The sequence below is a fragment of the Lithobates pipiens genome, unplaced genomic scaffold, assembly GCF_037356315.1.
Source record: "Lithobates pipiens isolate NorthernLeopardFrog02 unplaced genomic scaffold, aLitPip1_a1.2 Scaffold_16, whole genome shotgun sequence".
In the NCBI taxonomy this organism is placed as follows: Eukaryota; Metazoa; Chordata; class Amphibia; order Anura; family Ranidae; genus Lithobates; species Lithobates pipiens.
In genome coordinates this window covers 362,234,665-362,247,621 of record NW_027507748.1, presented here as the reverse complement: position 1 = coordinate 362,247,621, position 12,957 = coordinate 362,234,665, and the positions used below count along the sequence as shown (strand labels likewise).

General features: G+C 44.1%; 1 protein-coding gene across 1 annotated transcript in view; it reads left to right on the top strand.

The window, feature by feature from the left end:
- The window catches only part of SPOCD1 (SPOC domain containing 1), a 235,509-nt gene extending 223,049 nt beyond the window's left edge, over positions 1-12,460 (top strand). The window contains exon 14 of the mRNA XM_077481969.1: positions 11,058-12,460. Within this exon, the coding sequence (XP_077338095.1) occupies positions 11,058-11,542 (485 nt within the window). The 3' untranslated portion in view covers positions 11,543-12,460. The remainder of the gene's footprint in view (positions 1-11,057) is intronic.
- Positions 12,461-12,957: the final 497 nt, after the last annotated feature.

Here is a 12,957-nt window from a genome sequence, read left to right as displayed (position 1 = left end):
TTTGTGTCATTTGGCCCTTCAACCCCTTATTTAAAGTTTAGAAAATTATTTCCTCACACATGGGGCGTTGCCCCCCCTACATTTGGTCCAGTTTGCATGCAGCCAAGGCAGCAAAGGCCTCTTGAAATGTGGGGGTGGCTTTGAGGGCTGCAGAAGCCTCCCCAATTTGCTTGAGCACGGACTCCTCCACATTCCCACCCTTTCTGGCCCTTTTGGGTGGAAGGCAGTGGGGAGGAACTTGTGATTGTGTCAGGCTCCTAGGCCTGCCCACCTCTTGGCTGCCATTTACTTACCCCTGCTTCCTCCTGGCTGCTACGTTCCACAGACACCTCCTGGCTGCCGAATTCCACGCCCTCCTCCTGGCTGAGGTCTTCCTGTGTATGAAAAAGGGACATAGTTTTAGTTTTTGGTTCATCAAACACAATTTTCAGCTCTTGACGGTTGCAAATTGTTAACAAATAGAAAAGACTATCATTCTGAGCTAAGCATTTTTCATTCTTGTCCCAAATATTTTGGCCACTACTGTCTATTGATATGTAAAACACTTTATAAAATCAGCAATTAGTGAGCAAAAATCAAGTTAACATCATTCACTTTTACTCCAAATATATGTAGAACAATACTATACCTGGCTCAAGCTGGGCTCCTCCACACCTTCCTGACTGGAAGGCCCAGGTTGGGCGTCAGAAGCCTCAGCAGGGGTGGAATGAAGCGTAGAAGGAAGCTTGGAAGGAAGAGTGCAGACTGATTCCCAGACCTCACTCTGGTCTGCCAGAAAATGCATCCTCTCATAGTACCACAGCCTGGAGACATAAACTTCATCTGCTGCAGCTCCAGTTTTCATGGACTCCTGCACCTTCTTGTGCTCCCTCGGATATGTACTCCTCAGGCCACCAATTGTCATTTTTAAATAGGTGATATCTGCCCTGGGGACCACTGGCTTCACCAACTCCAGCAGTTTCTCCATCGCTGCCCGCCTCTGTAATTTGTTGCTGTAGTGGGGATGTTTAGCTTGCCACAGACAGAGCAGCTCCCTGTACTTGTCAATAAACGGGGGAGAAAGCTGTGGTCGTTAAACCCATCCATATTATCTGCAAGACAAACCCTAATGTCAGGCTAAACTCTCCTAATCTTGTCCCAATATAGGCCTCAATCTAGAAGCAGTATAGGCTAGTGATGTACCAAGTTAAAATTGTACCGACCGCCGCGTCAGTTCCTCCCTCTGCTCACAGATCGTACGCATGACACACGCGTACGCATGACACACACGTGTTGCAGTTTATATACAGTGCGCATGCGTAAACTCCGCCTGCCCCTGACGTTCTTTCTAGTCTATTCCCCGCCCCTTCTCTTTCGTCGCAGTGGGGAGAGCACATGGCGGAGAGACAGCAGGTGCGCACAAAGTATACCAGTAACAAGGAGGACGGCGAGGAAAACCCGGAGCCAGAAACGTCCAGATCCCGAAGGAGAAGATTTAAGGCCTCAAATATGTCTTTTGGAGAGATGTTGGAGATGGTGGACATATTGAAGAGGAACGACTATGATGGGAAGTATGGACTTTACCTAAACCCAAATGTCACATGGTGCTGAATATTTTTGTCAGTAATGCACTACATACATACATAACAACAAAAACAAGGTGTGTGTGTGTAGCAGACCCACAACATAATAATATTATCTGAAGAGACTGTCACCTTATCTTGCACAGAAATTGGGTTTGCACTGTTGAAGAAAAAAAGGCCCAAAAAATAACCAAAAAAAAAGCTGGGAGACACCTTAAAACAAACCCAAGCAGTAAATGAAAACAAAGATTATTGCAGTTTGAAAAATGTAGTAAAAAAAATGCCTCTCAGACATTGTCTGGCATATTAATGCCCCCCCCCCACCAACAAAGTACTCCATATATATATAGCTCTGAATTTGCGGACGCTTTGGGGGGGGGGGCAAGCCAGGACGGCCAGCTTCAAGGGCCGTTAGGTTGGCATTTTCTGGTAAGTCTGCGTCAGGCCCAACTGAGGCCACATAGTTTGATGAGTGTTTCTTCAAAAAATTGTGCAGAATGCAGCACGAAAGCACAATATGATTGAGTTTATATTCCGCCATGTGGATTGGAGTAAAAAATAGGTGGAACCAGCTGGCCATTATCCCAAAAGTGTTCTCCACTACTCTTCTGGCTCTGGCCAGCTGGAAATTAAAGACCCTCTGGTCCGGGGTGAGGGTCCTCATCGGGAAAGGCCACATCAGATGGTTTGCCAGAGCAAATGCCTCATTCACGATGGATGCAGGGGAGTCCTTCGAAGGGGAATCCTTCCACATTCTCCTCTGGAGACGCCAAGCCCAGACTGCCTCTCTGGAGACGCCAGTAGAACTCCGTCTGGGCGAACACTCCACCATCCGGCTATTTTTCCCCACGTCCACATACAGGAAGTCATATGTCCCTGACACCACCGCCAACATCACGATACTATTATACCCCTTGTAATTATAATAGTAGGACCCCGAGTTGGGGGGTGGGATATTTTGGACAGGTAACCCTCTCCACTTCATTGAGAGCTGAACCCCCGGGACAGGTGAGTGTTCATTTATTAAAAGTCAGCAGCTGCAGTATTTGTAGCTGCTGGCTTTTAAGATTTTTTTCCGCAGTGCAGTCCCGCTTTAATACAGTCCATCTGCAGGACCTGTATGATGGCAGAACAGGTCTCTGGAATAATGATCCCCAGAGCCTGGGGGGGGGAGATGCCTGTGGAGAACTTGAGGTCCTGAAGGCTTCTCCCTGTCGCCAAATACCGCAAGGTGGCACTAGCCTCTGCTCCGGAGTGATGGCTTGCCGCATGCAGGTATCCTGCCTGTTCATATAAGGAGACAGCAAAGCCAACAGACGGTGAAAAATGGGTCCGTCATCCGGAGATAATTCCTGAAATCATCAGGATTATTCTCCCGGATCTCACAAAGCAAAGGCATGTGCGAGAATTGGTCACACTGGAGCAACCAATTCTTGCTCCATGAACTCCTCCTCGCCCTGTACATGGACTGGGCTTATGTCAAAGCTAAAAGCCCAACACCAAGCCCCTGCACAGCACGAACTCCACAACCAGTACGTACATGAAACCTGGTTTCAAAATGGTTAACTAACAGAGCACCGATAAACAGCAAGGCCTAAAAGGACGAACTGAAAACCAGAAACGAGCTGACAATAAGCACTGAAAATCAAAGCGTACTATATCAAGATATAGTCCACAATGACCAACAAATGCGAACTGACTACACGCACTGATAAGCAAATACGCACCCACAAGCACAAACTGTAGAGCAGTAACGATCTGAAGCACAAATCTGAAAAGCGCGAATCATCTCCAACCAAACTTCTACTAACATGCGATAAACACGAGATCAGCAGAAGGAGCCCAAAGGGTGCCGCACACGGTGCTGAACTTCCCTTTTCTAGTCCCGTTGTACGCGGTTTACGTCACTGCATTCTTGACGACTGGAAATTCCGCCAACTTTGTCCAACCGTGTGTAGGCAACACCAGTTCTGCTAAATGCGTCGGAAATTATCAGACGGATTTGGTAATCGGAATGTGCGACTGTGTGTACAAGGTCTTAGAATGGCCCAGTCAAAGTCCAGGCCTAAATCCAATTGAGAATCTGTGGAAAGACTTGAAAATTTCTTAAAACAGACGCTCTCCATCCAATCTGACAAAGCTTGAGCTATTTTGCAAAGAAGAATGGGCAAAAATGTCGCTCTCTAGATGTGCAAAGCTGGTAGAGACATCCCCAAAAAGAATTGCAGCTGTAATTGCGGCTACTTTATGTTGGTCTATCACATAAAGTCCAAATAGAATATATTTATGTTTTTGGTTGTAACATGACAAAATGTGGACAATGCCAAGGTGTATGAATACTTTTTGAAGGTACTGTACATCCACTTTAAGCTGTATCTGAAATCAAAGGCTCCACACTTATAACAATAAAATATTACTAATGCTTTTTCCAGGAGTTCTTTAGACAACTAAGCTGAGCAATTACACAATGTAAGATAAGGCCTATAGAACAGAACAAAATCAATAAACACCTGGTGCTTTGAGAGAATAAGCTGTAGCTCTATAGCAATACATGTATGAATAATATAGCTGGACTTACTATTCTGGAGAAGGTCTGTAGTATTATGCTGAAAGGGAGCTCAGAGGCCCAGTCTTCTTTTAATAGAGAGATGCACCTGGAGTCACAGCCAGCAGGAGGGCTGTGTAGGGGAGAGAAGTCTGGTTCTTGTAGTAGCTAAGTCCGGGATTTTAAATCTGAGTTACAGTATTACTGAAATCCAGGGAAGGGTAAGCTGACCACAATGGGATCAGTATTACTCCAGTGCAGGTAGAAGAGTTGGATAGTGATCTGATCCAGAACCAAAGTCAGCGGTGGATTGTAGAATGCATGCTGTACCCCCTGAGCGAATAGTGGGGAAGACTTCTGCATATCGGGAGGTGCAAAGATGATCGCTAAGTAATGTGTTTCGGACGTAAATGCATTTTGAAGCTTGGCAGTGTGTAAAGAGACTAAGCGATATATAACAACTTAAAGTGGAGGTCCACCCTGAAAAAAAATTACATAGAAATGCAACTAAAAAAAAAATAATAATTTAAAGCGGTTCTTCACCCTAAAGGGGAAGTTCCGCTAGTATTATCCCTCCCCCCCTCCGGTGCCACAATCGTCACCTTTTGGGGGGGAGGGGGGTGCAGTTACCTGGATAATCCAGGTATCTGCACCTACTTCCGGCCAGACCGCCGCATGGCTCCGCCCACCCCCGCATGGCTCCCCCCCCCGTTGTGTTCTGGGAAACACACAGTTCCCAGAGACACAGCGGGGGACCATAAGAGAAGCGCAGCGCAACTCGCGCATGCGCAGTAGGGAACCGGGCAGTGAAGCCCTCATGCTTCACTTCCCGATTCCCTGACAGAGGATGGCGGCGGTGGCTGCAGCGAGACGAGCGATCGCTCGTTATCTGCCGCCGACATCGCTGGAACCTGGGACAGGTAAGTGTGATATTATTAAAAGTCAGCAGCTGCAATATTAGTAGCTGCTGGCTTTTAATATTTTTTTTTTAGGTGCAGCTCCTCTTTAACTCACCAGAAATGCCTGTTGCTAGGCAGATCGTCCTAATCTGCCACTTCCTATTCTGCGGTGATCTTCCGTCTTCTCCTCCTTACGTTGATTTCTGGGAAATTTGGGCGCGGTATCTTCTAGGACCTGTGTGTCACAGAAGACATCCACCCATTCAGAAATCGGTTGGGGAACGGGAGGAGTATGTGAATGATCTCAAGGCAGTTGGGACCACAGTCAGCCCTCCGGCTGTTGCTAAACTACAAGTCCCATGAGACATTGCAAGACTAACAGTTACAAGTCCCACAGGCAGAGGCATGATGGGACTTGTAGTTTAGAAACAGCTGGAGGGCCACTAGTGTGAGACCCCTGACCTAAATGATTCAGAGTATTGGGGAAAAGTGCTGTGGTCAGATGAGAAAAAATTTAGCTCTTTGGCATTAACTCGACTCGCTGTGTTTGGAGGAAGAAAAATGCTGACTATAAGCCTAAGAACAACACCCCTACAGTGAAGCACGGGGATTGAAACATTATGCTTTGGGGCTGTTTCTCTGCTAAAGGTACAGGATGACTTTGCCGCATTGAGGTGCCAATGGACGGGGCCATATATTGTAAAATCTTGGATGATAACTATCTTCCCTCAGCCAGAAGACTGAAGATGGGTCGTGGATGGGTCTCCCAGCATGACAATGACCAAAAACATACCGCCAAGGCAACAAAGGAGATGCTCAAGAAGAAGCACATTAAGGTCATGAAGTGGCCTAGCCAGTCTCCAGACGTTAATCCTATAGAAAATTTATGGAAGGAACTTAGAGTTTCCAAGCGACAGCCAAGAAACCTTAAGGATTTAGGGAAGATCTGTAAAGAACAGTGGACCAAAATCCCTCCTGAGATGTGTGCAAACCTGGTTACCAACTACAAGAATTGTCTTACCGCTGTGCTTGCCAATAAGGGTTTCTCCACTATGTACTAAATCATGTTTTGCTTAGGGATCAAATACTTTTTTCACTCACTGAACTTTTGAACATTTGTATCATGTGTTTTTATTGAATTTTTGGTTGATATTCTGTCTCTATCATTTAAAATACACCCATGATAAAAATTATAGACCAGGGTTCTCAAAGTACCGGCCAGTGAGACCCTTGTACCGTCCGCAGCACTTGCCCTTTAGCAGGCAGCTGGTGGCGCGAGAGGGACCCGCAATAGAAAATCACACAAGCCGCAGGTGAGACTCGGGAAGGGGGTGTGGTTAGCCTAGTCAATGGTGGGAGTGGACCCAGCCCTCTCAGGTGCATGATTTTCCCTCCCCCACCCGTGGCCGCAGGTGATCCTACCCTGCTGAGGTGGAACATGCTGCTCAGTTACTGGTTAGTAATGTGATTGGGCGGGACTTGGGGAGGGGTGTGATCAGCCTCATCAGTGGTGGGGGTGGACCCAGCCCACTCAGGTGCATACAGATGCGAGAGAGCAGCATGGAGGGTAAATCACCAAGTTAGTGTTTGTGCAGCAGTGTGCTGCTGTGCTGTAGATTGGGCTCACTGTATTGAATCTCCTCAGATTGGACATTTGACAAGCTGACATGATGGAGTTACATTGTGATTCTAAGGGCTATTATACAAGTGAAAAGGGGGGGGGGATTGTATACATGTCTGTGTGTATGTGTGTACATGTCTGTACATGTGTGTATACATGTCTGTCTACATGTGTGTCTGTTTGTATGTGTGTACATGTGTGTGTGTCATATATACATGTGAGGGGGGCTGAGTGCGTACCTGTGTGAAAAATTATTCTCAACTATGAGCTTTAATAAATCTAGAATCAAGTCTTGTCTAACTGATGCCTATCCCCAGGATGTTGTTAGGGTCTCAACTGCTAACTCACTTAACCACTTGCTTACTGGGCACTTAAACCCCCCTCCTGCCCAGACCAATTTTCAGCTCTCAGCGCTGATGCACTTTGAATCACAATTGTGCGGCCATACAACACTGTACCCAGTGTTAAAAATACAAAGTGTCAAACAGAAGACCAAAGATTGAGAGTGTTGAGAGTATGTATGGCTCAAAAAGAGAAAACTATATAGAAAATGTATGAAAAGAACTATATAAAAAAGGTGAAATGGTGGGAACCAAGGCATATATATTATTAGGGACATATGGTGTTAAAAACCTATGCATATATATATATATATATATATATATATATATATATATATATACACACACACATAGGTGCATGTAAGTATACTAATTAGGTAATGTATATAGCATATCCACACTGTATATGTGTATATATATATATATATATATATATATATATATATATATATATACATACAGTGCCTTGCGAAAGTATTCGGCTCCCTTGAACTTTTCAACCTTTTGCCACATTTTAGGCTTCAAACATAAAAGATATAAAAATTTTATTTTTTGTGAAGAATCACCAACAAGTGGGACACAATTGTGAAGTGGAATGAAATCTATTGGATTTTTGAAACTTTTTTAACTAATAAAAAAAATGAAAAGTGGGGCGTGCAAAATTATTCGGCCCCCTTGCGTTAATACTTTGTAGAGCCACCTTTTGCTGCGATTGCAGCTGCAAGTCGCTTGGGGTATGTCTCTATCAGTTTTGCACATCGAGAGACTGAAATTCTTGCCCATTCTTCCTTGCAAAACAGCTCGAGCTCAGTGAGGTTGGATGGAGAGTGTTTGTGAACAGCAGTTTTCAGCTCTTTCCACAGATTCTCGATTGGATTCAGGTCTGGACTTTAACTTGGCCATTCTAACACCTGGATACATTTATTTGTGAACCATTCCTTTGTAGATTTTGCTGTATGTTTGGTATCATTGTCTTGTTGGAAGATAAATCTCCGTCCCAGTTTCAGGTCTTTTGCAGACTCCAACAGGTTTTCATCCAGAATGGTCCTGTATTTGGCTGCATCCATCTTCCCCTCAATTTTAACCATCTTCCCTGTCCCTGCTGAAGAAAAGCAGGCCCAAACCATGATGCTGCCACCACCATGTTTGACAGTGGGGATGGTGTGTTGAGGGTGATGAGCTGTGTTGCTTTTACACCAAACATATCGTTTTGCATTGTGGGCAAAAAGTTCGATTTTGGTTTCATCTGACCAGAGCACCTTCTTCCACATGTTTGGTGTGTCTCCCAGGTGGCTTGTGGCAAACTTTAGACGAGACTTTTTATGGATATCTTTGAGAAGATTTGTGCAGTTTACGACTGATTGTTGTCCTATGGACAGACTCTCCCACCTCAGCTGTAGTTCTCTGCAGTTCATCCAGAGTGATCATGGGCCTCTTGGCTGCATCTCTGATCAGTCTTCTCCTTGTCTGAACTGAAAGTTTAGAGGGATGGCCAGGTCTTGGTAGATTTGCAGTGCTCTGATACTCCCTCCATTTCAAAATGATCGCTTGCACAGTGCTCCTTGGGATGTTTAAAGCTTGGGAAATCTTTTTGTATCCAAATCCGGCTTTAAACTTCTCCATAACAGTATTACGAACCTGCCTGGTGTGTTCCTTGGTCTTCATGATGCTCTCTGCGCTTTCAACAGAACCCTGAGACTATCACAGAGCAGGTGAATTTATACAGAGACTTGATTACACACAGGTGGATTCTATTTATCACCATCAGTCATTTAGGACAACATTGGATCATTCAGAGATCCTCGCTGAACTTCTGGAGTGAGTTTTCTGCACTGAAAGTAAAGGGGCCGAATAATTTTGCACGCACCACTTTTCAGTTTTTTATTTGCTAAAAAAGTTTCAAATATCCAATAGATTTCGTTCCACTTCACAATTGTGTCCCACTTGTTGGTGATTCTTCACAAAAAATTAAAATTTTATATCTTTATGTTTGAAGCCTGAAATGTGGCAAAAAGTTGAAAAGTTCAAGGGGGCCGAATACTTTCGCAAGGCACTGTGTATATATATATATATATATATATATATATATATATATATATATATATATACACACAGAATGAAGAATACAGGCGATTGTTGTCACGTTTACCATATAGCCAGTACGTGCTCATTTAATGTTGCTGTAGGCCTCTTGGCAGCCTCCCTGACCAGTTTTCTTCTCGTCTTTTCATCAATTTTGGAGGGGCGTCCAGTTCTTGGAAATGTCATTATTGTGCCATATTTTCTCCACTTAATGACTGTCTTCACTGTGTTTCATGGTATATCGAATGCCTTGGAAATTCTTTTGTACCCTCCTCCTGACTGATACCTTTTAACAGTGAGATAGATCCCTGATGCTTTGGAAGCTCTCTGTGGACCATGGCTTTTGCTGTAGGATGTGACTAAGAAAATGTTAGGAAAGACCTACTAGAACAGCTTAACTTTTCTTTATACGTGGTGCCCCCACCCCCCTCTTTTTCACAGACAAATATATATTCCAGGCACAAATTACTCAGCAATATAAGGAGAAAGGGAATATATATTCTCCAATATATCCTGTTTAAACATGACTATAAGGGGCTACCGTATTTATCGGCTTATAACACGCACCCCAAGTTGCAGCCTTATCAGTGTCCATCTGCAGCCTTATCCATCATTGCAGCCTTGTCAGTGTCCATCTGCAGCCTTTTCAGTGTCCATCTGCAGCCTTGTCAGTGTCATTTGCAGTCTTGTCATTGCAGTCTTGTCAGTGTCATTTGCAGCCTTGTCATTGCAGTCTTGTCAGTGTCATTTTCAGACATGTCAGTGTAGTCTTGCCGTTTAAAAATGGTGCAGTTTAAAAAAGGCCATTCTCAGTGGCTCACGCGGGTCTGCGAGAATGCCCCAGAGGCTCGCAATCGGCGGGGGATCAGCGCATAACACGATTTTCCCCTGATTTTAAGGGGAAAAAATTGTTATACGCCGATAAATACTTTACTTACCGTATATACTCGAGTATAGGCCGACCCGAGTATAAGCCGAGGCCCCCAATTTACCCCCAAAAAACTGGGAAACCTATTGACTCGTGTATAAGCCGAGGGTGAGATATGCCTGTCCATCCCTGTGTGTGTGTCCATCCATCCATCCATCCCTGTGTGTGTGTGTGTCCATCCATCCCTGTGTGTGTGTGTGTCCATCCATCCATCCATCCCTGTGTGTGTGTCCATCCATCCATCCATCCCTGTGTGTGTGTGTGTCCATCCATCCATCCATCCCTGTGTGTGTGTCCATCCATCCATCCATCCCTCTGTGTGTGTGTTCATCCATCCATCCATCCCTCTGTGTGTGTGTGTGTGTGTGTGTGTGTCCTTGTGTGTCCAGCCTACCTGTGTCCCGAGCCTCCGTCCGGTCCCGTCCCGTCCCGAGCCGAGCCTCCGTCCGGTCCCGTCCCGTCCCGAGCCTCCGTCCGGTCCCGTCCCGAGACTCCGTCCGGTCCCGTCCCGTCCCGAGCCGAGCCTCCGTCCGGTCCCGTCCCAGGATCACTGCTCTTCGTCGGCGCCCATTCCCCTGTTCAAATGCCGCGCCTCCCTGTCTGTGATAGGCGGAACACAATTTCCCAGCAGTCTGTGTTCCGCCTATCACGGACATCCTTTCATCCTCGTCCGTAGTACGAGGATGAGACGATGTCCGTGATAGGCGGAACACAGGCTGCTGGGAAATTCAGTGTTCCGCCTATCACAGGCGAAGGCGGAGCCGGAGGCGCGGCTTTTGAATTATAGAATGGCCGCTGTCTGTCTGCTCGACACGCTGATCGAGCGGGCAGACAGCGATGACTCGAGTATAAGCCGAGGGGGGCACTTTCAGCCTCAAAAAAGAGGCTGAAAATCTCGGCTTATACTCGAGTATATACGGTATATATTTCCAGATCAGCAGAAATAGCAAGTAATTGTTAGTTTATATCCAATTACTGCATTTGCTTGTTATTAGTATGTCTACAATTCATACCATAGTCTATATTGGTAATAGCGGTCTTGCTCTTGTTTATTTGTATGTATTTTTTATTTTTCATAGGTCTTGCAGATGACCATCCCCATTTGCTTCTGGCTCTTCTTCTTCCAAACCACCCATCATGGACATCTGTGCCTAAAAAGGTCAATCCCATTCAAAAAGAATTTGATATCCCTGATGACATCTTCTCATCTTTATTAGAAGATGTGGACAATGAGGACATGGCAGAAGAGGAGTTGTCACCTAGAGCACTTCCGCACATTGGGGAAACCCCAGATATGGGGGAAATAGGCATGCAAGAACTGATAAGCATCCTTGGTGTAAGGTTAAATAATAACTTTCAAAACATGACAGGGGAGGATCAGAATAACAATCCAAATATATTTCCTGGCCAGCAAAATTTTACACCAGAAATTAACCACTTTTGGCCAACCTTTAATATTGCACCAAACCTTCAACCTTCCAATACTTTTGGTGGTAATCTTCCTGCCATGTTTGATCCATTAGCTATGTATGGCCCACCAAACTTTTGTCCTTTCCAACAATAACAGATTTTATACATTCTGAGGGGTATGCTTTAAATTTCAAGACTTGCAGTAATTGACAGAAAGTATCTACAATGTGAGTGGATTTCCTTTCTTACCTGTTACTGGAAACAATGTACACTTTCCAAGTTTTCTTTGTTTTTGTAGTGATAGCTCACAATTTAAAAAAAATGTTTTCTCTTTCAGGTTTGGTGACCATGGTCAGTAGGACAAATAGAGTCAAGATAAAAAGTCTGGATGCCTGTGAAATCCAAAAGCAAAGCCTTCATTTTAAAAAACCATTAAAAGCACACCGATGTACAGGGGGGGGCGGGAGTAGTGCAGAGTTACTTGATAAAGCACAGTTTAAGTGTGAAATGGGTTAACCCCCTCCCTTGTTTGTACATCTGTGTGCTTTTTATGGTATTATTGAATGAAGGCTTTTTTTTTTATTGGGGATTTTCTAGACAGTTTGAAGGTTAGAAAATATTACATGAAGGCTTTTTTTTTAAATATCACACTGTGAGTCCAGACATCTAGACTTTTTTTTTTTTATATTGGTTATATTATATTGATCACAGCTGTGACTGGGCAAGCACCTTTAACATGGAGATCATGCCGCTAGTGCCGACTCTGTATTTGTTTGTGGATCCAGGACAAATAGAGTGATTCTCTCCATTGGAGTACACAGAGCACAATAAAAACTTGAAATTGGTTTTAATTCTTCACCACTTTATCCAAAACTACAAAAAATGTTTTGCCTATACATACACTTTAATGTTTCTATACCTTTTTGATCTTGCCTAATTCATACATGAAAAGATCCATTCATCTTGACTCAAGATCCTTTCATCTTGACTCAAATACAAAAGCTTTTTAATGCATGTTTTAAAACAACTATATTAAAAGTTTGGAAAATGTTCTTACTTTGTATATCTTTGTTCACGGTTTTGTGATTTGTTTTCCATAAATGTACATTTCAGTTTTACACCTGTTTGTAATAATTCATATTTAAGTAATAAAGAAATAAACAGTTACTTAAAATAATGGAAGCTAAAATCTCTCTCCAATAGTTTTCCCTTCCAGATGCTAAACTGAATTCAGACAGTTTTAATGTGTGTGAAACAGAGGTTTGCTAATTTTCACTGCAGGGATTTAACAATATTTTTCTATTTTCTAATGCCTAATTGAAAGTTGAGAGAATGCTAAAGGGATTATGCAGCTTCTCAGCAGCTCATTTTTTTTATGGGAATCAGGCTCCTTAGTGAATCCTGTGTTAATCTGGGTATACACGTATTGGATTTCGGTAAGTTTGTAATCCTCTCTGTTCAACAGAAGCCAGTCTGATGACCTTCCGTCAAATGGCCCTGCTGGAAAGCCAGCATTCGATCTGTGTATTCTGTGGGGGGGAGAGTCCCCAGTGTCAGAATACAGTAGTG